The sequence below is a fragment of the Podarcis bocagei genome (assembly GCF_964188305.1).
Source record: "Podarcis bocagei genome assembly, chromosome: 14".
Lineage (NCBI taxonomy): Eukaryota > Metazoa > Chordata > Lepidosauria > Squamata > Lacertidae > Podarcis > Podarcis bocagei.
This window is the reverse complement of record NC_138139.1, coordinates 26,310,940-26,337,409: the sequence shown is the minus strand read 5'-3', so window position 1 is coordinate 26,337,409 and position 26,470 is coordinate 26,310,940. Positions and strand designations below refer to the sequence as shown.

Below are 26,470 nucleotides of genomic sequence, written 5' to 3'. Positions count from 1 at the left end.
AGGAGATACGATGATTCTGTTTAATTAAAAAAAGAGAGGGGGGGAATGGTTAAGGGAAAAAATAAGTTTATTTGAAAACCAGATGTTATGCTTGCACTTTTTAAAAAATACAAAACTTCATGACAAGTTTAAGAAAAGTATACTGTTGGTAAATACAAAGAGGTGACCATCCTATCTGTGCTGACTGGAATGAACCCTGGGCCGTGTTTGGCCCTGCCTGTATAGAATCACTTTATAGAATCTGAAGCTGATAGTTCCCCCTTTCAGTGAACTTGTAGCTGTTGATACGCTGAGGAGGAGCATTTGGCTATCCAGCTTTCTTTCCATATGCATAGCTCAAAGGCAAAAGTTAGGGAACCTGTGGCCTTCCTGATTTTGTTGGACTTCAACTCCCATCAGCCAGCATGGCCCGATGGGTCAAGGACGATGGGAGTTGGAGTCCATCAACTTCAGGGGGGGGGGCTACAAAGTTCCACCTCTGCTCTAAGGTGTACAAAAATAAGAGTTTAAGCATGGATTACCAAAGTATTGGCTTTGGTTCTTAGTATGCAGTTCTAAATCAAGTCGACCCTAGTATATTTCACATGGACTGAGTCAAGCTACTCCTTCCGGGGAGGGGGGGGGGAGAGACATGGTGCAAAAAGCATGAGGTAGCTGCCCACTGTTTATTAGGCACTGAAGTCTCATGCTCCATCCAAGTTCATACGAAATCTGCTTCATGAAGAACATAAAATAAATGGCTGATTCGTCTTCTGCTGTAACACTCAAAGGGCATTCTTGTGCTTGAGAAGCATGCAGCTCGGGCATCTGTTTGCAGACACACAAATACTCCATAAGAGTTAAAGGAAAAGATGTGTTTTCTTCAGTAGAAGGACCCTTGCTAGAGCATCTGTCTTGCCTGCAGAAGGTCTCGGGTTCAATCTCCAGGGTGGAGGAGAGGAGAGACCCCTGTTGAAACCCTGGATAGCTCATAACTTTGCCACACACACACACACAAAAGTTTTACAGCTTTTGTGTCTAGATTTTCACTTTTTGAAATAGAGCAACCCTAGTGTCACACTTGGGCCTCCAGCCGGTTTTCACTTCTGGCCCTGCCTGCTGCTGGCAAAAGGGTCCCTGGAGGTTGTCCAGGAGGGAATATAGTCCTCAGACTGGAAAAAGATCTGCTAACCTAGGCCACAGTCCAACCCAAAGTAAGCATGCATCTAATTGTATCTCTTGGAGTCCGTGGAACTAACAAACACTTAACTCTGACCCGATGGTGTCCTTGGCTTTTTTGCACAGGGAGAGGTCCGAGGGTGGGTGGGACTTCTTCATAAAATTCTTGTTTTTTTAAAAAAATATGCCTGCATGGGAGAAATGTAAGCAGCTTACACTGAGAAATAAACGTGGCTCGCTAGCACCAGACTGGCACAAGTGCAGAATTCTAGGCGTTTCTCTCTGTGCAGTCTCCAATGGTGGAACATAATGCCATAATTCTTTAGTGAAACTTAAATCAGTTTTTTCCCTGCATTTGTAGCTACCCCTACCACAATGGAGGTGCGTTTAGAAAAACCAGGAGAATTGCAGAGTTTTCTTATTTCACAATGAGATTTTCCAGCTGAGAAACATTGTTATGCATGTCCCATTACACTCTTAACAGCATTTGCTGATCAGTAATTTATATTGATTTAACAAGGTTTACTCAAGCAGGGCTGGCCCAGCCATGAAGACAGTTGCCTCTGATGGCCTAACTGAGATAGAAGAGCATGCTGTTCACCATTGCTGCCTCCTACGTGGTTGCCACAAACCCACCTCCTCTGTCACAGGCAGGCTACAGTTGTGGAGAGGGATTGGGTGCAGTGGCGAGTTTTCCTGAAGCGGCAAAACATCCTGGGCCATCCCGGAACTCGAGATTGTAACCTTAGTTTTAGATCTGGAAAATATGGTGTATATTTCACTTCCTGGTCTCCCATGTTTTGAGAATCGTGCCTTCTCTTTACTATAAAGAATGCATTGCTGTGAGCAGAGCCTGTTGATGTACCAACTTGCATTGTTACCTGATCTTGAGCGGAGAGTGGATACGGTTGCCATTTGCTATGGCAAGAAGCCCTTGGAGAAAGAGTTTATGGATACTTTCAGACCAACAGTTCAGAAATTGTCCATTTTGCTTGCTATGGCTCCAGCGTGAAACTTCTGAAGCAGTGAAAACAGGAGGTTTCCTGTGCTCTTAACTGGTATCACATCGCGGTGCACTTCCTTGGTGAGGTGGAGTCTGCATTCGCCTGTTTCCTGATGCTTTCTGTTTGAAAACAAAATGCAGTTCTTACGTCCTTCAGATTTCTTGATAGCCATCTATGCTAAACTAGGCTTGAAGAAGAAGTCTTAATTCTTTCTGAGAGATTTTGAGTGATAGCCTTTATTTATTTATTTCTTGCATACATAACAATACTCTTCTTCCAAGGAATTCAAGGTGTCATACATGGTTCTCCACCCCCCAACCCCCATTTTATTCTCACAACAACCCTATGAGGTCAGTTATGCCGAGAGGCAGTGACTGGCCTAAGGTTGCCCAGTAGGGATTTGAACCCAGATCACACACGTCCTAGTGCAACACACTAAACAGTACAACACATTTCCTTAACGATAAGGAACAAGGCTTAAGCATGCCTACTTTTTACAGGATAAAATTCAGCTGACACTGATAAAGATGAGCTGGATAGCCCAGCTAATCTCATGCAAAGCCAGGCGACCCTTACCTGCCAAGTCTCTTCTTCCGATGCCCACCAGGCCTTCATACAGTCCTTTGACTGGGTTTTCCCCTGCCATAATCACGCTATGGAGCCAAATGAGCAACATCCTATGACCGTGTTCTCTGTAGCTTTTGCTGCCTAGAAAGAAGAATGGGGGATAGCAGGTGCACACACAAATACAAAGACCCTTAAATGATTCATAGTGTCTTATGGCATAAGTGTGAAGAGTGGTTAGCTGTGGACTTGACTTGGAATAGTCACAACCAGATTCTTTGTTATAGGAAAAATGCCTACAATTTGGGACAGGGCTCACCAGCTTGGGAGAATACTATCTACCACAGCTGTCACCATCTCCGTGTCCTCCAGCTGTTTTGGATTTCAGTGCTATCAGGCTGCAGCTGATGAGAGATGATCACCCAAAACAGCTGGAAGACCCCAGGGCCACATTTACACCACACATTTAAAGCAGTATGGTAGCACTGTTTAGTCATGGCTTCCCCCAAAGGATCCTGGGAAGTGTAGTGTGTCAAAGGGTGCTGAGAGTTGTGAGGAGACCCCTATTCCCACCACACAGCCACAATTCCCAGAGTGGTTTAACAATCACCTCAGGGAACTCTGGGAACTGTAGTTTGGTGAAGGGGACTAAGGGTCTCCTAACAACGCTCAGCACTCTTAATAGCAGCTCCCAGGATTATTTTGGGGTAGCCATGACTGTTTAAGTTACCATAGTGCTTTAAGTATATATTGTGTAAATGTGGCCAAGGTTGGCAAAGGCAGATCCTGGAGAGCAGTTGTTTGAGAAGGCAGGGGGGTTCCTTTCACAAACCTCCAAGCACCTCCTCCTTACTTCACAAATTTGCGTCTAATATTAGGCTATTGAATCTGTCTTTAAAAGTGTTCCCCAAACATTTTGATTGGTGAGGGGCAAAATTTTACTGTTTACACGCTCAGGCACTGGGATTAAGCTGACCTCAAAGCACCACTCTCTGTGCTTTCTGCCTGAGTTGTAGCCCTCCATTGGCAGCGGGCAAGTCCACAGCAGTGACTCATGCAGAGAGGCAGCAGGGAGCCTCTCAGAAAACCCTCCTACATGCCTTCTGTGTGAGTGATCGGGGATGGGCTGTTAACTGCTTTGCACACAGAAGGTTCCTGGTTCAATCTCCAGGTAGGTAGGAGCTGGGAAACACTCTTCCTAAAAGTGTACGGGCAGGTGCTTCGTCTGAGCAACCGACCTACCTGCCCACTGGTGCTCAATGGCTCTGATATGAGCCTCGGTGAATTTCCAGTAATGTGCCAGCTTCTTCCACTCGTTGGGTTTGAGGTATTTGGTCGCAAGCCTCCACATGACGGAGCGGATGTGCTGTGTCTCCATCCGGTGGTCCTGCTTGAAGGTTAAGTGCTTGGCTACCCAGGAGTCGGAGTCGCTGTTCAGATTATCCTACAAAAAAAGTAGCAAGAGCTGATTTGCTGCTAACTTGAATTTCCCCCCAAAATTTAATTCCCCCTACTACTGACAAATGTTTTCTCCAAGCTGTCTATAATGGCTCTAAGGGGGGTGCAGAGTGAAGGAGGTGCCTGCCTGCTGAGTTTGCTTGCTGATCAGAAGGTCAGTGGTTCGAATCCCCACGACAGTGTGAGTTCCTGTTGCTCTGCCCCAGCTCCTGCCAACCTAGCAGTTCAAAAGCACACCAGTGCAAGTAGATAAATAGGCACCGCTGTGGTGGGAAGGTATACGGTGTTTCCGTGTGTTCTGGTTTCTGTCACAGTGTTCCATTGTGCCAGAAGCGGTTTAGTCCTGCTGGCCACATGACCTGAAAAGCTGTCTTGAATAAATGCTGGCTCCCTCAGCCTGAAAGCGAGATGACCACCGCAACCTCATAGTCAGCTTTGACTGGACTTAACCGTCCAGGGGTCCTTTACCTTTTACCTGGTGTTTCTAACCATTGATGGGCAACTTCAAGGCCCCCTTTCCTTTTCTCCTGCCTTAGAGTTCTTTATCTTCACATTTGGACCAGACAGCCATTCAAATGGAAGACACCTTTAAACATAAGGTTGCCTCTGACAGATCTTCAAAAAGAGGACCACCCTCTGTAAAGCACATGCTTTGCCCTTGCCAAGAGCACACTCTTCTTTGTCATCTCTACTCGAGCCAAACTGACCTCTCCTTTCGTTCATAGCACCTGCACTGCTTATCAACATTCTGTTGCTGACACCTTTCCCTTCAGCAGCTGTATCTGTGAACATTCCATTCCTACAAGCCCATAGAGATAGAGATAGAGATACACACACACGCACACTCGTACCTTGGATCCCGAACGCCTTGGTACTTGGACATTTTGGCTCCCGAACACTGCAAATCCTGAAGTGAGTGTTCTAGTTCGCAAACATTCTTTGGAACCCAAATGTCCGACAGGGCTTCTGTGACTTCCAATTGGTTGCAGGAGCTTCCTGCAGCCAATCAGGAGCCGCGCTTTTGTTTCTGAAGGTTCTGGAAGTCGAACGGACTTCTGGAACTAATTTTGTTTGACTTCTGAGGTACCACTGCATACATGAATGTTTGGATATTCCATAATGCCCACCTACCTTTTCCCATTTGTAAAACCTATCTGCTTTGATGATCATGTCAGCCAGGTTGATGTGGTTGCCACGGGCAGCAATATCTAGGGATGTTTTACCTTGCTGAAATCAAAAGGTAAGAGCAGGAGAAGGAAACATTATTTTATTATTATTTAGCAAAACTTATACACCGCTTGATGGTAATAAAACATGCTTTACAATGAATATTAAGATTATCAATAAAAAGCTTAAAAACAAGTAATTAAAAACATGTAAAATACCATTAAAATAAGACAAGTTGAAAACACATCAGCCACTATGTGTCTGGATAGGCTTTCCAAATCTCACAGCAATAATCGCACAACAGCATTAATGCATTTATCACTTTCTTAAATGAACAAACAGTATTTAGCTCATAAAAATATATACCACTTGATTGTAAGGAAGAAAGCTCCAAGTGGTTTGACTTCTGCCATATGGCCCATTTTCCACTGATGATAGATTGATAGATGCATAATATGACCTTGTGATATTTCTCCAGAAATTTAACATACGTATATATATGTTATTTTAAAGCTTTTGGAGAGCAACCTGCAAGGAGTTGCTTCAGGGAGGGAAATGTGTTTTTGTCCAAATTTTGAACAGGGGACCAGGCAAATTTCATAAGCTCCCTGCAGCAAGTGAAAAAAGGAATCCAATTGGAAGGAAATGAGAGAGAAAGGTTCTGCCGTTTGGGGCTCATTCACCCATGCACAATCGTATGACAACTGCCTAATGTGCTCGGTCCATTGCCGGGTCATGCCATTCCAACTTTGCAAGATTGCAAAAAATGTTGCTCTGCTTTCCTCCTCTGCAAGGCTCCTCTGCAAGACTCTGGCAAAAACCATGGTGGGCAATTCAGGATAGACAACAAATGAAAACATACCAACCAACCAAATAACACAGTGCTTGGCTAAACTACAGAATTCCCCACCACAAAGTCATAGTAGTGTCTGCCAACGTGGATGGCTTTAAAAAGAGGTGAGGTGGATACCTCGAGCATAAGGCTATCGATGCCTACAAATCAGGATGGCATACCACTGAATTCCAGTTCCTGGGAATCACATGGTTTCTTTTCTTTATTAAAACTTCTTTTGAGTGTCATCTGCCTTCAATTTTTTCTGAAGTTCAAAATAATATTAATGTTTCCGTTCAAATATCTGTATGCTGATTACCTGCTTTATATTCCAACCATGACAGAAGGTGCTACTTGTCTGCAACGGAATTATTACCTTGTCTGTTAGTTTTAAGTTCACCCCAGCGATAAGAATCATCTCAGCAATGTCCTGTCTCCCATGCTCTGCAGCAATATGCAGTGGGCTCTGCTGCCTCTGGGTAAAAACAGAAAATAAGGAGCTAGTATTAATGAGGGCCTATTACTCTATGGTGGAGCACTGATGGTCTCTTAACATTTTGGACACGTAGATCGTATATCAATAGCATGAAACCATACAGTTTATTTCTTTAAAAATAAAATAAAACTCTTACATTATCAGTGATATCCAGGTCACATTCAGCATCAATTAGGAGTTTAACGATGGCTGGGTGATTCTGTAGCACCGCAATGTGCATAGCTGATGCATTTTGCTGTAAAATGAAGCACACTGATAGTTTTGTGTACAGTTGAAGTGGGGGGAAGCCTGCCTTCTAAGGTACATCCTCTGAGCTAGAAGGTCTGTCTCTTAACATGACAGGATTATTGAATGGAACAGGTACAGAACTCTGCAGGTGTGCAAAGGCACCCATTCTGCTCTGACACTGGAAACAGGTTTTAGGGCTAAAAGCCTGAAGGCAGAGAGGCCATCAATATATGGCCATATATTCTTAAACACAGGGTTTCCCAAACTTGGATCTCCTGCTGTTTTTGGACTACAACTCCCATCATCCCTAGATAGCAGGACCAGTGGCCAGGGGTGATGGGAACTGTAGTCCAAAAACAGCTGGAGATCCAAGTTTGGGAAAAGCTGCTTTAACATCTTGTTTTTGATGCAACTGACTGACATAACTATTCCCTCAGAAACTGTAGCAATGGAAAGCAGCATGATATGATGCTGCCTTGTATGGAGACACAGTATTTGTCCCTTCCAAGTTCTCAAGAGGATGCCTTTCTTAGCCTTCCTACCTCTTAGGAACATAACAAAGCTGCCTTATACCGAGTCAGACAATTGTTCCATCTAGCTCGGCATTGTCAACGTTGATGGGCAGCAGCTCTCCAGAATTTCAGAGCTGCTTGCAGATGCTGGGGATTGAACCAGGGACCTGCATGCATGGCAGCTGCTCGACCACTGAGCTATGGTTCACTGAAAGTGTCAGGAACTGGCCCTCGGATCTTTTGGGTTTTTTAAATCATTTTTATTGATTTTCCAATAAAAAACATCCAATTAATATATCCAATCCTAATACCCCAATTAAAATAAAAAACTAAAATAAAAAACCCCAAATTATTGTCCAAATTATAATTATTAATTTTTGGGAGCTCCCCACGGTCTGGATTTCTGAAGCATATCTCCACATCTCAGTCCTGCCTCTCCTCGTTGTTTCCATGTTTTCCACATCTCGATTTTGATGCTTTATAATTCTCTGTCCCTGGGTCCACGATTCTCAATCATGTCAAACGTCATATACTTTCATCTGTCGAGTACAGTTTTATTAGTATGTATTTTTCCAACTGCCTTTTTGACCCTCGAACCTTTTGCATGTAAAGCCAAACATGGAGGTATAAGTCGTCCCGATTCAGTAAGAGCCAGGTGATTTAGCCCAGCACATTAATATCCCCCCGTTTCTTCTGCCATTAAACTCAATGTAGTGAATATTGAATCCAGGCAAGCTTAGCTTCTGCTAAACAGGTGCACTTTACATCCTCCACTGTTGGAGGAAGGATGCCTTGTTCCCAGCAGCTGGAAGTCGTAAGTGGGAAGAGCACTTGTTCTGCTTGTGAGCCTCCCAGAAGTATCTTCTTGACCAAAGGGAGAACAAGAAGCTGGACTAGAAGGGCACCAGGATCCAGCTGCCAGGTTCTTATTATGTTCTTATGTATTAAGAGCCCTCTGGTGGTGCAAAGGCCAAGAAGTTCTTGTGGGGTGGAATATCACATACGTGATTTGAACCAGATCAACCTTCCCCAATCTGGTGCACTCCAAATGCTTTGGACTACAACTCCCAGCAGCCACCAGCTGGCATGTTGACTGGGGCCGATCCAAAACATCTGGAGGGGGCAGCAAGCTGGGGGAAGGGTGTCCTAAACCAGCTTTCACTGCCGCTAAATGAAGGTTGCTGGGAGTTGTAGTCTAACAACATTTGGAGGGAGCCAGTTGACGAAAGCTATCCTAGACAACAATGGCTTGGCTGCTGAGCTGCTTAGCCTTCTTAACTTACAAAGGATGGACTCAACAGACCCAATGCACTCTCATTCCTCCTTTCTTTGCTCAGAGGCACAAAGATGCTGTAGGTGGTACCTGACCAAATGAGCTACTTACGTAATTCAGTGTATCTGTGTGAATTCCTGCATCAATAAGGATCCTGGCCATGATCTCATAGCCATTTTGTGCAGCATAATGAAGGCAGGTCATCTTTTTCTGAAAGAGAGAAAACACCATTCAGACAATACAAGAGATTGTCCATGTGGCCCATGTGCCTTAACTCAATCCCAATTATTTTACTGCTTATCAACTGTCCCCCAAAATCCTCAGCATCCTTCCTTCAGGGGAGCTGAGATGGGTATCACCTTCCAGTGAGAGCTACTGACCTGAGTTTGGATGTTGACATCACAGCCGGCTTCCAGGAGCAGCTTCATGCAGCCATGATGACCATTTTCAGCAGCCAAGTGCAGGGCGCTGAACCCTTCCTGGGAAGGGAGAAGAAGAGGAGAACCCTGATTGCACTTCTAATTATTTATTATTTCATAAAATGTACATACCATTTGATAGCGCAAAACAAAACAAAACCACAAAGTGGTTTACAAAAATAATTAAACAATGTAATGATCAGTTAAAAACAACTATTTTAAACTTTCAGGAATAATTAAAACCAACAATAAGCTAAAAACCAGATTGAAACACACCAACATTCTGCATGTCTAAAAACAAAAATGTTTTTAGCAGGTGCCAAAAAGAGAACTCCTGTACCCTCCCTCTCCTTTTGCCATTCAGCTTTTTGAGCTGGGCCAAGAGGTGGCAATATATTTCTTCCAGAAACTGGTGCCAATCAATGACTGAACTCAACCTCCTCCTTCTCTGCTGTCCTCCCCACCTCCACAAATACCTTCATGCATCTCATACCCGCCAACATCCCGCAGAGGAAAGCCCTGTCTTTCAGGGCCGCGCGCCCAAATGAGTCATGTGACTTGCGAGAGAGCACGGCCTCCCCCAAACGTGAGTTTTTCAGGGCCAAGAGCGAGCAAGTGAGCAACTTCCCAACTCCCCTCCCCACTGACCATCCCAGCACACATGGCAGGAGCAGAGGCAGAAGGAGAAGAGCCTTGGCACCTACCCATACCATATTTTTCCTCCTCTGTTGGGGTCCACATGCTGCAGCTGACGGTTCTGCTCCTGTAGTTGGCTGCTCCTTGTTAGAGTGGCGTACCTGAGCTGTGGTGCTCAAGGGCAAGAGGAGCACCTGGGGCAACTGCTCTGTGCATCTTTCAGGGCTGCACTTTCGCGGGAGCCAGGTGAATCTCGCGAGAGCACGCCCCCCCCCCAATGCACATCTTTCGGGGCCACACACTTTCGGAAGCCAAAACCAGGCATCTCATGATCCAATCAGAAGCTGGAGTGGCTTCTGCAATTCCGGGATGCCTTGCTTAAATCAGGACAGTTGACGGGTATGGCTTCTTCATGGTATATTCTTCTTACTGAGTGAACTATGTTCCTCAAAGGGTGGTTAGAGTGTCAGATTAGGACCCACAAGGCCATGGGTGGTGCCCCATGTTAGTTGGATCCACTGAAATCACAGGAATTTAAGTGTGTTGTATTTCTGTTGGTCTACTCTGAGCACACCTGGTTCAATAGCCCACTCAGGGACAACGACCAATGGGTGGCCTTAGGCCGGCCACTATCTCCCAGCCTAATCTACCTCACAGGCTTGTTGTGAGGGTGAAATGGGGAGAACAACTATGTACATCACCTTGAGCACCTTGAAGGAAAAGGAGGAGATAAACGTAATAAACTAGCAAAGGTCTTCTACTCACCGTATTCTTCTCATCAAGGTTCATTCCTACATCTATAAGCTTCTGCAGCACCTCTGCATGACCATTCTTGGCAGCTAGATGAAGCGCTGTGTTCTTCTCCTGCAAATCAAGGTGACATCCAATAGAAATAAGTGTGGGTGATAGCCTCTCAAAGTACCAATAATTTAAGGGCCAGTCTAGAGAGGGAAATGGAGACGGAAATAAGCAAAGCCCCAAAGGGTGAAGAAGACCCACAGACAACAGCAACTGGACTGAACGGGATGCTGATTCCTGTTCCTTTTCATACCTTGTCTTTGATTCTGCAGGCACAACCTAAGCGAATCAGGAAGTCCACCACCTCCAGTTGCCCATTCTCAGCAGCCAGATGAAATGCCGTCCTGTCCATCTTTAAGGAGAGAAAGGATGAGAGTCATTGTGGCATAGTGGTTATGGTGTCAGACTAGGACCTGGGAGACCAGGATTCAAATCCACACTTGGCTATGAAGCTCACAGAGTGACTTTGAGCCAGTCACCGCCGGATAACTATTTGCATATTTGAAAAACAAGAACTATTTACAAAAAAAGCCAGTGCCTTAGACTGTTCCGAAAAACTCCCACCTTGTCTTTTTTATCCAGCTGCACATCCTCGAGGTCTTCCATGATGAACTCAATGACCCTGATATGACCTCTTTGGGCTGCACAATGCAACAAGTTGCGACCATTCTGGGTAGGGGGAAAAAAGGAATGAGATTCAGTTCGTGAGATGTGGGCCTAACACACCAACTGTTTTGAACTATAGCTCCCGTCAGTCCATTAAACCTAATTGCAAATTCAAATGTATTCCTATCATGTTTTATGACTTCCTTGATATTGTATGTGGGCTGGAACTGGTCTGTGACCGAAATAATAAAATTCAGTTTCCTTCTATTGTTCTGGCCCCAGCCACCACTGGGTGGGTCCACCACCCAAAGCTTGCCCACAAAGAAAAGCAGCCCTTGGGCTTCCAAAGAGTTCCTCACTCCTGATCTAGTATCCCTGAGCAATATATTTTTAAGAGAGGAAGTATGACGAGCTTATTGAAGACGGGAATTCCAGGAATGGAGGCGGATGAGGACAAAGCAGTCAACTCTTCCTCCTTGGAGTTGCATGAACTTTCCCCTGAACTTTACAGCCACCACAGCCTCGTTGAGTGCCAAAAATATCCTCCATGCTTATCTTTTACAGCCATCATTTAATGCTTTACTCCTCCTAAGTTATTTATTATAAAAATATACAGGCTTGCCCTTCTGGCTATGTATGGTTTACACAGTTCCAAACTTGTCCCGCTGAGCAAACACCACCTGCCCACACAGGACGACTGGGTGCTCCCGACTAAGAGTCCCCAGCTGTTCTGAGGCTACTTTCGCAGCCACTTCCGCGTGCCTTGGGAGACATGCATCTCCGAGTGGTTTCAGTTCAGGCCAGAGGAATTGCATGCATCCAGTAAAGGTCATCAGGTTTAAGACTGGTCATTGCAAACATATGCATTAGGCTGGCAGGCAGTGGGGGCAGGAAGGAGAGAGGAACTTGTGGAGCAAATGATGCACCAGGCAATTTTCATCCCACAGTTTCCAGTGCATTTTACCATTACTTTCCTCAGTGTAGACAGTCCAAGGCTTTCTTGGGAAGCGTGTTTGCTATGCAAGAGCCCCAATCCACTGTAAATATACATCCCAAGGGAAGATCTACACCACACATTTAAAGCACACTCAACACACATTTAGAGCATGTGACTTCCCCCAAGGAATCATGGGAATTGTTGCTTAAGGTTTCTGGGAACCATAGCTCTGTCAGGGTGAAACTACCGTTCCCATGATTCTTTGAGAGACGTCATGTGCTTTAACTGTACCATTTGGATATTCCTTTAAATTTGCCAGTCACAGTGCAACCTGAATTTGCTGGTGTTCAAACGAATTCCACCTGCAAATTAGTGAGGGTAGTATTCAACTGAGTTTTACTTGGAGCAGGTCCATTATTTCCATGGGTCTACCCTCAGAATTGATGCTTTTGAATTATGATGCTGGAGGAGACTCTTTTGGGAGTCCCATGGACTGCAAGAAGATCAAACCTATCCATTCTTAAGGAAATCAGCCCTGAGTGCTCACTGGAAGGACAGATCCTGAAGCTGAGACTCATGAGGCCACCTCATGAGAAGAGAAGACTCCCTGGAAAAGACCCTGATCTTGGGAAAGATGGAGGGCACAAGGAGAAGGGGACAACAGAGGAATAGATGGTTGGATAGTGTTCTCGAAGCTACCAACATGAGTTTGATCAAACTGTGGGAGGCAGTGGAAGACAGGTGTGCCTGGCGTGCTCTGGTCCATGGGGTCACGGAGAGTCGGAAACGACTAACAGCTAAACAACAACAACCCTCAGTAAGACTGAGTTGACTACCACTCTGACTGCCTGGAAACACCCTAAATTGCTTATTCAGATTTCAAACTTTTTAAAATTTATAGACTCTCCAATCAACCCACACACACAGTCAAAAGGCAGTCAAAAGGAATCTCTGTGTGTGTCATACAAAGCTGTTAATACCAGGGAGCCAAGGAATGATGCCATACCTTATTTTGGCAGTTGATTTTGGCACCAGCAGTGACAAGGATCTGAAGGACACGGAGGTGGCCAAACCAGGCGGACAAGAGGAGGGCGTTCATTCCAAACTGGGTAGCCAGAGAGAGACAGAAGAAATGTCATCTTGGGTCTGGAATAAAATGGCAGTTAGTCCTTGCTCAATTTGCCTAGGAGAAAGTTGTGTGTTCTAGGAATGTAGGAAGCTGCCTTACACTGAGACAGACCTTTCAGTCCATCTAACTCAGTATTGTCTACACTGACTGGCAGTAGCTCGCAGGGTTTCAGACCAGGATTATTTCCTGGTCCTACCTGGAGATGGGACACGGGTGGCACTGTGGGTTAAACCACAGAGCCTAGGGCTTGCCAATCAGAAGGTCGGCGGTTCAAATCCCCACGACGGGGTGAGCTCCCGTTGCTTGGTCCCTGCTCCTGCCCACCTAGCAGTTCGAAAGCACATCAAAGTGCAAGTAGATAAATAGGTACCACTCCTGCGGGAAGGTAAACGGCATTTCCGTGCGCTGCTCTGGTTCGCCAGAAGTGGCTTAGTCATGCTGGCCACATGTTCTGGAAGCTGTACTCCGGCTCCCTCGGCCAATAAAGCGAGATGAGTGTAGCAACCCCAGACTCGTCCGCGACTGGACCTATGGTCAGGGGTCCCTTTACCTTTACCTGGAGATGCTGGGGATTGACCCTGGGACCTGGTTGTATTTTTCTAAAAATACATCCTGGTTTAGCATATGCCTATAATAAACTGCTGCCAAAGTGATGTCACATCGCATTTTAGCATTTGTGACTCGCTGCCTTGTACTTTGTATGCAGCACTTCTAAAAATACTGGTTAAGTCCATGGCAGTGAACGTCTACCATCATTGTATGCAGAAGAGCCAGTTGCCCTACTGGTGCTACTGGGAGTTGTTGCCCAAAACATTTGAAGGGCACCAGTTTCAGGAAGGCTATCCCTGAGCCTCCATCATTCATCTCTGCCTTTTGAAAAGAACCTTTATTATTTTTTTATGACACATTCATTTTTCACTTCCCTGTATTTTACCACCTGTATTGGTGGCTAAACATTCTAAACAAATAAACCAAGCAAGCTTCTTGGAGGAGGTTCTCATTCAAAGCAACCAAGGAGCTGGGTTTTATGAGGCCAGCCACATTTCGCACAGATGCAAGAGTTGAGATCCTCCTCAAGCTTACGTTGTCCTCGTCATTCACAGAAGCATCGTGGTCTAGGAGAAGACGGACGGCCTGTTCGTGACCAGCTCCTGCAGCCCAGTGGAGAGCGGTCCTGTCTATCTGGAAAGGAAGGACAAGGTTAAGTAGGGGGAAGAAACGGATGCAGAAAAGGTGGGTGGGTGCTGGGCAAACTGCTGTCAGTGCCCCCCAGCCATGCCTTCCCTCTGCGACTAAATATTCATTTATTTTACATTCTATCCAATCTTTCTTCCAAGGAACTCAAGGTGGTGTTGATGTGCTCCATCGTCTAACTTCTCTGCAAAGAAATCAGGATGAACACTCAATAAACCTAGAAGCACCCAGTGCCGGAATTATGTATAAGCTAAACAAGCTATAGCTTAGGGCCCCACTCTTTTGGGAGCCCCTAAAAAAATTAAAGGGAAAAACAATAACCGGATGTACGTTTCCAAAATATAAGATAAAAAACAAATAAAATAAAACCTACATACAGCAACAGTGTTTTGTGTTGTGTATGGACCAATTAGGTCCATAAATTACCATATAGCATATATTCAACACAAAAAACAGCGACAATTTGTTGACAGAGGACAGCTGGACATATAAAGGGCCCCATTATGTTCAATAGCTTAGGGCCTCATCAAACCTAAATCCAGCCTCAGAAGCACTCATAGTTTCTGGGTGTCCTTTTTTCCTCCTCCCTCCTAATGCCTTTTCCTTTTGTGCCACATCTTTCACACTGCAAGTCTCGTAAGCTGCTCTGGGAGCTTTTGTGGCTGAAGAGTGGGATAGAAATGCTCAGTATGATAATTAAAAAATATATTTGGGGCTGATTTGGCTTTGGGGCTAGCTTAGTGCATATAGAGGGTGGGACGGGGGTGGCGCAGTGGGTTAAACCACAGAGCCTAGGACTTGCCAATCAGAAGGTCGGCGGTTCGAATCCCCACAACGGGGTGAGCTCCCATTGCTCGGTCCCTGCTCCTGCCAACCTAGCAGTTCGAAAGCACTTCAAAGTACAAGTAGATAGATAGGTACCACTCCGGTGGGAAGGTAAATGGCGTTTCCGTGCACTGCTCTGGTTCGCCAGAAGTGGCTTAGTCATGCTGGCCACATGACCCAGAAGCTGTACGCCGGCTCCCTCGGCCAATAAAGCGAGATGAGCGCCGCAACCCCAGAGTTGGCCACGACTGGAGCTAATGGTCAGGGGTCCCTTTACCTTTACCTTTAGTGCATATAGAACACTGGAGGGAGAGTTTGGCGACAGAAAAGACGTCCCTTTCCCTCCTGACCCCATTTCAGCTTTGCTGTTCAAGGAGATTGGGGAAAGTCTCACAACAGAATTCTTGGGTCTACAGTGGTACCTCGGGTTAAGAACTTAATTCGTTCTGGAGGTCTGTTCTTAACCTGAAACTGTTCTTAACCTGAGGTACCATTTTAGCTAATGGGGCCTCCTGCTGCTGCCACACCACCGGAACACAATTTCTGTTCTCATCCTGAAGCAATGTTCTTAACCCGAGGCACTATTTCTGGGTTAGCGGAGTCTGTAACCTGAAGCGCCTGTAATCTGAGGTACCACTGTACTTGATTTGGTTTTGTTCTCCTGCAACCCAAAACGTCCCTGTGTTCCAACCGTGAAGGGTCTAGATAAGATGTGGAAACCTGTGTGCCATCAAGATGCTCCCAGATAGTGTCAGTGAGCATGGCCAAGGGCAAGGGATGATGTGAGATGTAATTCAGCAACATCCAGAGGGACACAGGTTTATCACCTCAATTCAGATTTCTGGGGAAGAGCCCGCAACATTATCTGGACCCCATCCTCTGTAAGCACCTACATTATTCTTGGCCTTGACATCCACCCCTCTCTTGATCAGCTCGTTCATCCGCGCTGTGTTGTTCCGCTTTGCCGCATCGTGAAACTCTTTCTCCGAAAGAAGCACTTGGGAAGAAAAACAGGGCACGGTGGTGTTAATGATGGTTACAGTGCAGGTTGTAAGATGGAAAAACACAGAAATTAAATCCTAGAGGGAGCTGGGTACATCTTGTTGACTGCAAGGAGGTACCCGCTGAACAGATGGAACAGATGGTCCACTACAGTTAGCTTGGACCTCAGTCAGTCTCAGAGAGTGGATCAGTCTGTTATGGGCCCATGCTAGGAAGCCATTGGAAGCAGAATTGCCTGCCTCCAGCAAAACCTCCTTGGATAGAGCAAAGTCAGATCAGGGACTCACACAAAGACCCAACGGGCATCCTCCATGGCAGCAAACAGCAATACAGGGCAGAAGGTTTCTCACCCTAACATGAAGGTTGAGCACAATAAAAGCCAAATTGGAATGGAGGCAGTGCCAGAATGTAGGACCAGTGAAGGCGGTGAAGGTCCTGTGTGAGTGCCTGGAGGCGGTTGGAGGATGGATGGTGGCAAAAAGACTGAGGTTGAATCCTGACAAGACAGAAGTACTGTTTTTGGGGGACAGGGGGTAGGCAGGTGTGGGGGACTCCCTGAAAGGGGTAACTGTGCCCCTGAAGGACCAGGTGCACAGCCTGGGAGTCATTTTGGACTCACAGCTGTCCATAGAGGCGCAGGGTAATTCTGTGTCCAGTGCGGCTGTCTACCAGCTCCACCTGGTGCGCAGGCTAAGACCTTACCTGCCCACAGACTGTCTCACCAGAGTGGTGCATGCTCTAGTTATCTCCCGCTTGGATTTGGACTACTGCAATGCGCTCTACGTGGGGCTACATTTGAAGGTGACCCGGAAACTGCAATTAATCCAGAATGCGGCAGCTAGACTGGTGACTGGGAGTGGCTGCTGGGACCACATAACACTGGTCCTGAGAGCATTGGCTCCCATTACGTTTCCGAGCACAATTCAGTGTTGGTGATGACCTTTAAAGCCCTAAACGGCCTTGGTACTGTATACCTGAAGGAGCGTCTCCACCCCCATCATTCAGCCCGGATACTGAGATCCAGCGCCGAGGGCCTTCTGGCGGTTCCCTCATTGCGAGAAGTGAGGTTACAGGGAACCAGGCAGAGGGCCTTCTCGGTATTATTATTTAAACATAGGAGGGGAGCCTCAGGCTGAGCCAGATCATTGGTTCACCTAGCTCAGAATTATCAACATTGACTGGTTCAGAGGCAGCGAGTCCCTCTCAGCTCTATCTACAGACGCTAAGGCACCCCTCAAAAAACATATATTTATTTTTAAGACTACAAGCCATTTAATATTGAAATATCCAAGCTCTGAACAGGAATATATAAAAATACAACTAAGTATGATCTGAGGGCTTTAGAAGGAAATGCCCATCAGCAAGGTGAAACAGAGATATTTATTTACATAGGATGACTAGTACTTATAAGTTATAATAAACTAGAGGTAGTATAAACCACAGCTTTCATAAAACACACACACACATACTGACAGGGCAGGGGTGGATTTACACAGCACACTTTATGCCCTTGCCTTCTTGTGTTTTTTTCTACAGCCGTGAGACAAGTATAAAGTCAACTGAAGGGAACTGTAAAAAACATATGGAGGGAGGGGAAGGGTGGTGGAAGGAGAACTGTTGTTAAATTCACAGGAAGAAGCAGATTTAAAGCAATTATTAATGAAAGGAATTTGGTAAGACGTATCTATAAAACTATATAACGATTTTCTTTTGGGATAAACAAATAGGTTGGTACTTTATTAAGAATTATAATGAGCGAGACACCTTTTGGATAATCCACTCTTCATATTATATACAGTGATACCCTGGTCCTCAAACGCCTTGGTACTCAGACAACTTGGAACCCAAACACTGCAAACCCGGAAGTGTTCCAGTTTGCAAACTTTTTTCAGATGCCGAACATGCTCTGTTTTTAGTCTTACACTTCCTATTTGATTGCCACACTTCCATTTTGAGTGTTACACTGAGGTCTGTCTGTTTTTGCTATTTATTTCGGTTTCTTTGTGGCTCTTTTTTTGTTTGTTTTTGTGACTGTGTGGAACCCAGTTCAGCTACTGATTGGTTGATTGTGTGACTGCAGTACATTGTTTATTGCTTTCATTTTATGGATCAATGGTCTCATTAGATAGTAAAATTCATGATAAAGTGCTGTTTTAGGGGTTGTTTTTAAAAGTCTGGAACGGATTAATCCATTTTGCATTACCTTCCATGGGAAAGCATACCTTTGCTTTGGAACGCTTTGGTTTTAGAATGGACTTCCGGAACGGATTAAGTTTGAGAAGTTAATGGGGACAAATTCATGGGGAATAAGGCAGTCCATGGCTACTCACCACAATGGCTATACAGTGGAACCTCGGGTTAAGTACTTAATTCGTTCCGGAGGTCCGTTCTTAACCTGAAACTGTTCTTAACCTGAAGCACCACTTTAGCTAATGGGGCCTCCCGCTGCCTCTGGAGCATGATTTCTGTTCTCATCCTGAAGCAAAGTTCTTAACCCGAGGTACTATTTCTGGGTTAGCAGAGTCTGTAACCTGAAGCATCTGTAACCTGAAGCGTCTGTAACCACTGTATTCTTACTTGCACAGTGTGCATCTGTATTCCTGTTGCTGGGAATCACAAGCAGAGGGGCAGTGCTGTTGCACTCAGGTCTTGCATGTGGGCTTCCTATTGGGGCATCTGTGAGGCCAACTGTGAGAACAGAATAGGGGACTGGCCATCTGTCACAGATGCTTTAGCTGAGATTCCTGTATTGAAAGGAGTTGCGCCAGATAGTGTTCTATGACTCAATGGGCCATTGACCTGAGCCAGCAGGGCTCTCCTGTTCTTAAAGACTGTACCTGCTGCAGACGTCATGTATCAAGGGTGGGTCTTGTACATAAACTTAGATGGCTTTAGAAGGAGGCTAGACAAATTCGTATAACAATAAAGCTAAGCATACATACACATACTGGTGCAGCGATGAAACTGCTAGCACATTTGCAAAGCTAAGCAGGGTCCCAGTATGGTTTCAGATTGGATGGGAGACCGTGTGTTGAGATTGCTGCATCACAAGGGTGGGGGAAGGGTTAGACTTGTTGATCCCTCAGGGTCCTTTTCAACTCTACAGGTCTTTCAATGGATATATGCTATTTCCAGTGTCGGAGACAATTCACCTCTTAATACTAACTTCTGAGAATCACAAGTGGGGACGCTGCTGCCACTCAGGTCCGGCTTTTGGGCTTCACATGGAGGCACCTGGTCAGTCACGGTGAGAACAGGAGGCTAGACCAAATGGGCCATTGTCTTGATCCAAACTATTGTTCTTACATATATATTTATTCCAATTTTTGGAACCAGTAAAGTATATTCCAAATTTTAAAAGATGCCTGACACCCATGTTATACTTTGTATAAGTTGTATGGAATAAATATAAATATAAATATTTGCTTTCGTAGATTTTCACGGGTACAGGAATGCAGGTTTTGGTGTCTTCGGGTGTCTTCCCGTGTAAGAGTTGGGGTGTCTAGGCGACGTTTCGACGAGGTCTCACTCGTCATCTTCAGGCTGGTGCTTTCGGCTTCTTGTTACTGGAACAGAGCAGGATCTCAGTGTTTGAGTTCCTATAAATACTGTTGAGGGGGTGTGGTGTATAGCCTCCAACGTTCTGGGCAGAGAGGAAGTTCCCAGGTTAGTGTGCCTTTTCTTCTTTTGTTCATTAATTACTTGAGGGATATCTTGAGTGATTTCTTGAGTGATATTCTGAGTACCACTTAGGAGGGTCATTAGGTGTGGATTAGTTGCTAAAGCTTTCGTGTCTTGACCTCTTGAGCTTGTGAAGAGTTTTTCTGAGAAGATGGCTGTACTGCAAATAGTTGTGCTCTGGCTTGGCTTCGTGTATAGGGGCGAGCTGTGGTTTTGTGCCCTGTGCCAGCCAGATCTGTGTAGGGATTGCAGGGGGGTGCAGCATCCGGAGGTGCCACTATGGTTTGGCTACTGGATGGTGTCTGTAATTTATCTGTGGAGAGGGTCTGGGTTTGGGTCTGGTGTGGTTGATTGGAGATGGCGTTCTGTGTGCCTCTGGTTCTGGTGTCGGTTTTTGTGGGGAGGGCTAATTTCCAGATGTCTGGCAGGCGGGACGTGTCGTCACGCTTGTTCATGTTGTGAGGGTGTTTCTCTATCTCGATGGCTTCCATGATTATTCTCTTGTGGTGATGTTCCATGTTAAAGAGCAATTTGGAATCTGCAAAATTAATTTCGTGTCCTGTTTCTTTCATGTGTTGGTAAAGAGAGGAAGTTTTTTCTTCTTTTTTGACGGCATTCTTGTGTTCTACGATACGTGCATTTATTCGTCTGTTTGTTTGTCCAATGTACGTGGCTGGGCAGACTTTGCAGGGTATTTCATAGACCCCTTGGTTTTCTAACTGGATTTTATCTTTGGGGTTTCTGAGGATATTGGCTATTTTTTGGTTGGTGCAAAAGGCTGTTTTGATATGGTGTTTATGGAGGATTTTGCTAATTTTATCTGTAGTGCCCTTGATATAAGGAAGGAGGGCCATGCCATTGTTTTCTTCTGTGTCTTGGTTTTTGGGGGGTGTTTCTTTCAAAAAATAGCCAATATCCTCAGAAACCCCAAAGATAAAATCCAGCCTGAAGATGACGAGTGAGACCTCGTCGAAACGTCGCCTAGACACCCCAACTCTTACACGGGAAGACACCCGAAGACACCAAAACCTGCAAATATAAATATTTTTTATATATATATATATATATATATATATATATATATATATATATATATGCTTTCGTAGATTTTCACGGGTACAGGAAGATACCCGAAGACACCAAAACCTGCATATATATATATATATATATATATATATATATATATATATATATATATATATGCTTTCGTAGATTTTCACGGGTACAGGAATGCAGGTTTTGGTGTCTTCGGGTGTCTTCCCGTGTAAGAGTTGGGGTGTCTAGGCGACGTTTCGACGAGGTCTCACTCGTCATCTTCAGGCTGGTGCTTTCGGCTTCTTGTTACTGGAACAGAGCAGGATCTCAGTGTTTGAGTTCCTATAAATACTGTTGAGGGGGTGTGGTGTATAGCCTCCAACGTTCTGGGCAGAGAGGAAGTTCCCAGGTTAGTGTGTCTTTTCTTCTTTTGTTCATTAATTACTTGAGGGATATCTTGAGTGATTTCTTGAGTGATATTCTGAGTACCACTTAGGAGGGTCATTAGGTGTGGATTAGTTGCTAAAGCTTTCGTGTCTTGACCTCTTGACCTTGTGAAGAGTTTTTTCTGAGAAGATGGCTGTACTGCACTTAGTTGTGCTCTGGCTTGGCTTCGTGTATAGGGGCGAGCTGTGGTTTTGTGCCCTGTGCCAGCCAGATCTGTGTAGGGATTGCAGGGGGGTGCAGCATCCGGAGGTGCCACTATGGTTTGGCTACTGGATGGTGTCTGTAATTTATCTGTGGAGAGGGTCTGGGTTTGGGTCTGGTGTGGTTGATTGGAGATGGCGTTCTGTGTGCCTCTGGTTCTGGTGTCGGTTTTTGTGGGGAGGGCTAATTTCCAGATGTCTGGCAGGCGGGACGTATCGTCACGCTTGTTCATGTTGTGAGGGTGTTTCTCTATCTCGATGGCTTCCATGATTATTCTCTTGTGGTGGTGTTCCATGTTAAAGAGCAATTTGGAATCTGAAAAATTAATTTCGTGTCCTGTTTCTTTCATGTGTTGGTAAAGAGAGGAAGTTTTTTCTTCTTTTTTGACGGCATTCTTGTGTTCTGCGATACGTGCATTTATTCGTCTGTTTGTTTGTCCAATGTACGTGGCTGGGCAGACTTTGCAGGGTATTTCATAGACCCCTTGGTTTTCTAACTGGATTTTATCTTTGGGGTTTCTGAGGATATTGGCTATTTTTTGGTTGGTGCAAAAGGCTGTTTTGATATTGTGTTTATGGAGGATTTTGCTAATTTTATCTGTAGTGCCCTTGATATAAGGAAGGAGGGCCATGCCATTGTTTTCTTCTGTGTCTTGCTTTTTGGGGGGTGTTTCTTTTTGGATTAGCTTCGTAACCCTGTTTTGCTGGTATCCGTTGGCGATTAACACATTTGAAAGATTCTGTAACTCAGTTGTCAAGTGGTCTTTGTCAGCCAGGCGTTTGGTTCTGGAGATGAGAGTCTTGGCTACGGAGTTTATTTGTGCAGGGTGGTGGTGTGATTGTGCATGTAAGTAGCGGTTGGTGTGTGTTTTTTTTTCCCCGGTAGATAGTGTGTCCTAGGGAGCCATCAGGTTTTTTGTAGATTAGGACGTCAAGGAAGGGAAGTTGGTTGTTGGCTTCTATTTCCATAGTGAATTGTATTTTGGGGTGTAGGCTGTTGAGATGTGTGAGGAAGCTATCTAGTTTTTTCTTCCCGTGTGGCCAAATTACAAAGGTGTCGTCAACATACCTGAGCCAAAGTTTGGGTTTGTGTTCTGACTTGTCTAAAGCATTGGTTTCAAAGTGTTCCATGTACAGATTTGCGATGACCGGTGAGAGGGGTGATCCCATAGGTGCTCCTTCTATCTGTTTGTATCTTTGTCCATTGTGGATGAAGTACGTGTTGGTTAGGCAGTGGTTGGTCAGGTCCAGGATGTATTCGGGGGGATTGTATTTGTTTTGAATGGCTGTCAAGGCTTCATTAATGGGCACTTGTGTGAAGAGAGATACAACATCGAAGCTCACAAGTAGGTCGTCGGGATGTAGGTTTTGCTTCTTTATTGTTTCTATGAACTGGAAGGAGTTTGTAACGTGTGAAGCGATAGATTCTGCATAGGGCTGAAGTTGCTTAGCGAGAAATTTAGCGAGATTTTGTAGAGGTGAGCCTATGGAGCTGACTATTGGTCTGAGTGGTGTTCCTTCTTTGTGTATCTTGGGGAGACCGTAGAGTTTGGGGCATCTGGATGATTTTTCTCTGGGGATGATTCTTAGCTGGATTTCTTCACTGATAGGAGAGGCTTTTATTTTGGATTTGGTGGTTTTTTCCAGATAGGTGGTGGGATCTGTTTTTATAGGTTGGTAGGTAGGGTCTTGGAGTAGATTTGATAGTTTTGCTTGGTAGTCCGATGTGTTCATCACAACAGTGGCATTACCTTTGTCTGCTGGGAGAATGATTATGTTGTTGTCTTTCCTCAGGTTGGTGAGTGCTTTCTGTTCCACCACAAGAGAATAATCATGGAAGCCATCGAGATAGAGAAACACCCTCACAACATGAACAAGCGTGACGATACGTCCCGCCTGCCAGACATCTGGAAAATAGCCCTCCCCACAAAAACCGACACCAGAACCAGAGGCACACAGAACGCCATCTCCAATCAACCACACCAGACCCAAACCCAGACCCTCTCCACAGATAAATTACAGACACCATCCAGTAGCCAAACCTATTTATCTACTTGCACTTTGACGTGCTTTCGAAACTGCTAGGTTGGTAGGAGCAGGGACCGAGTAATGGGAGCTCACTCCATCGCGGGGATTTGAACCGCCGACCTTCTGATCGGCAAGTCCTAGGTTCTGTGGTTTGATTTGAACCGCCGACCTTCTGATCGACAAGTCCTAGGTTCACTGAGATCCTGCTCTGTTCCAGTAACAAGAAGCCGAAAGCACCAGCCTGAAGATGACGAGTGAGACCTCGTCGAAACGTCGCCTAGACACCCCAACTCTTACACGGGAAGACACCCGAAGACACCAAAACCTGCATATATATATATATATATATATGTGTGTGTGTGTGTGTGTGTGTGCATGTGTGTATATATATAATAATATTATAAATACATAAATATAATATAAATAAATAGGTAGGTTTCCCAACATCTCTTGGCACTCTTAAGGAGCATCAGCTCCCATAAATATTTGGGGGAAGCTATAGCTGTTTAAGGGACGCAGGTGGCGCTGTGGGTTAAACCACAGAACCTAGGACTTGCCGATCAGAAGGTCGGCGGTTCAAATCCCCGCGATGGAGTGAGCTCCCATTACTCGGTCCCTGCTCCTACCAACCTAGCAGTTTCGAAAGCACGTCAAAGTGCAAGTAGATAAATAGGTACCACTCCGGCGGGAAGGTAAATGGCATTTCCGTGCACTGTTCTGGTTTGCCAGAAGTGGCTTAGTCATGCTGGCCACATGACCCAGAAGCTGTACGGATGAGCGCCGCAACCCCAGAGTCGGCCATGACTGGACCTAATGGTCAGGGGTCCCTTTACCTTTATAGCTGTTTAAAGTGGTATCACAGTGCTTTTAAATGGAAGCGGCCAGAGACACCCAATTAACTAGCTAACCAACGCCAGGGTATCTGTGCAATAATCACCAACAACTGTTTTGTGAACAGGCCGCCAGAGTGGCCAATGCAGTAACATTCAGATGTTGTTGGGCATCAGCTCACATCACTCCTTGAGAGCAAGGACAAAGTTCAGGGATGATGGGAAATGTAGTCCAACACCAACTTGTTATTGAAATACCTATTTTCTCTCTGTGTGTGCACGTCCATGGGTGTGTAATCAGGATTGGGACCTCAGCATGCAGATAGATAAGGCTTTTTTAACCCTCTGCGGTCCTGATGAAAATTAACCCCCTGCACACTTGCTATTTACACTGGAAGGGAAGCTCCCGTTCACCTCGCTGGGCAGCTGGGCAAGTAGCTCTTGGGGCGGAAGAGGGTGGGAGAAATCGGGGTGTAAGGTTTGAACTCTCCCCACTCCACATGGACCGTGCTCCAGATCCTGGAGCTCCTCCTCCAAAACTCAAAAGGTGCAGCTACACGTGTACGCCAGGGGGACCAGCAGGCGCGCCCCCACTTCGTGCATCGGCTGTTCCTAATGCAGGCGAATAAATCTGATCCTCACTCAAACAACAACCCCACAAAAGCCCCAACTCTTAGATGAGGAGTCTAAAGCACAAATAGCTGGAATGCAAGAGCCCCGGCTCAACGGGCTCGAGGACCGGGCTCCGGGCGAATTCCTGCCCATTTGGGTTAGATCATCCACGAGGAGCGCGCCGAGGAGGCTTTCAGCAGAGGCCGGGAAGAACTCTTCTCCTTCCCCCTCCCTCCCCCCACACCTCGAAGCCCTAGTTATCCAGTGTCACCCCCCCCACACACACACGCATCCCACCCCTAATCCCTTTCATTTCGCCGCTTTCCCTTCCGATTGCAACCCCGATTGCACGCTCCTCGGGGCGGGAACTTAAACACCGGCCACATTATACAGAGCGACCCCCCACGCGCGAGGAAGTCGGTGGGAAGTCCAAGAGGAGCCCTCGGTTCTTCCTCCACTTTTGCGTCGGACCCCCCCCCCCCACCCCATCTCCACCCCGCTTCGTCTCTCCTCCCTACACAGCCCGCACCCCTTTCACTTACGGGTGTCATCCTCGGAAGCCAAGTCGTCCTCCATGGCCCCTGCAAGCTCCTCACGGCCAGAGCATCCCCGCTGTAGCCCGGCCTCCGCTTTCGGAGGCAGGAGAAGCCTGCCTGCCTCTCCTTTGGCTAAACGCAGCAGCAGCAACAGCAGCAGGCGCCAGGATTTGAACGCGCATCCCTTAAGCCCTGGGCATGGGGCGCGCTCTCCGCCCCGCGGCCCAGCTGTGCAGGCTGCGGCGGATAAGATGGTGTCAAATTACTCCATCCGTGGCGGCATCTCCTTCTTCTGCTGCTCCTGCTGCTTTTTCCCTTCTTCTCCTCCTAGCGGGGCTTGTGGGAAATGTGCTTAAAATAGCCTATGAGCCATTGCACAGAAAGGGAGCTCAGCTCCCCTTGGACTTGTCATGGGCGAAGCTGCATTCACACGTGCGCCCTGTCTCCCACTCCACGTCGGTGTCTGGATGGGTGCAGGCTGGGCCCAGCCTCTGGAGAGAGAGGAATTGGCACGTGTGTGTCTAAATATTGAGCAAAGGGGATGCATGAAGAGGTGTGTCTGCCTTCAACTGTCTGGAGAGGTTTCGATTCATCTGTTAATATTGACCTTTCTGTACCTGCCCCGCTCTTGACACGGAAGGTGACACAGGGAGGTTTACACAGAAGGAAAAAGCAATCACTGTTAAAATGCACACATACACACAATGCAAAAGACTTCTTAAAAAAGCAGCACAAAATAATCTGGAGGATTTACCCCCTTGCAGAACTACAATTCTCAGCACCCTTAATAAACTACAGTTCCCAGGATTCTTTGAGGCCATGTGCTTTAAATAGGTGTTTGTGCACCCCCATTTTTCGCTTTT

The 26,470-nt window shown here is 46.0% G+C and overlaps 1 protein-coding gene across 3 annotated transcripts; it reads right to left on the bottom strand.

The window, feature by feature from the left end:
- Window positions 1-49: 49 nt before the first annotated feature.
- On the bottom strand, window positions 50-25,959 carry ANKDD1A (ankyrin repeat and death domain containing 1A). 3 transcript variants are annotated; one of them, XM_081171192.1, is made up of 15 exons: window positions 25,614-25,959; window positions 16,130-16,233; window positions 14,301-14,399; window positions 13,095-13,193; window positions 11,110-11,214; window positions 10,799-10,897; window positions 10,513-10,611; window positions 9,073-9,171; window positions 8,804-8,902; window positions 6,816-6,914; window positions 6,560-6,658; window positions 5,316-5,411; window positions 3,969-4,170; window positions 2,739-2,870; window positions 50-2,281 (listed from the first exon to the last, which is right to left on the bottom strand). In XM_081171192.1, the coding sequence occupies exons 1-15, from the start codon at window positions 25,645-25,647 to the stop codon at window positions 2,220-2,222; spliced, it is 1,527 nt and encodes a 508-aa protein (XP_081027318.1). In that variant the 5' UTR covers window positions 25,648-25,959; the 3' UTR covers window positions 50-2,219. The 3 variants fall into 3 exon arrangements, with proteins under 3 accessions (XP_081027318.1, XP_081027320.1, XP_081027319.1); XM_081171194.1 differs by lacking the exon at window positions 25,614-25,959 and having other exon boundaries at window positions 13,095-13,234; window positions 14,301-14,395; XM_081171193.1 differs by lacking the exon at window positions 25,614-25,959 and having other exon boundaries at window positions 14,301-14,395.
- Between the last annotated feature and the right edge of the window lie 511 nt (window positions 25,960-26,470).

What these genes read in the sequence shown, in the direction of transcription:
- ANKDD1A (XM_081171192.1), bottom strand. Translation starts at nt 25,647, where the DNA reads ATGGAGGACGACTTGGCTTCCGAGGATGACACCC. An exon ending in ATGTCAAGGCCAAGAATAAT is followed by an intron (nt 14,400 to 16,129) that starts GTAGGTGCTTAC and finishes CTTCCTTTCCAG; the next exon opens with ATAGACAGGACCGCTCTCCA. An exon ending in CATTGAGCACCAGTGGGCAG is followed by an intron (nt 2,871 to 3,968) that starts GTAGGTCGGTTG and finishes TCTTCTTTCTAG; the next exon opens with GCAGCAAAAGCTACAGAGAA.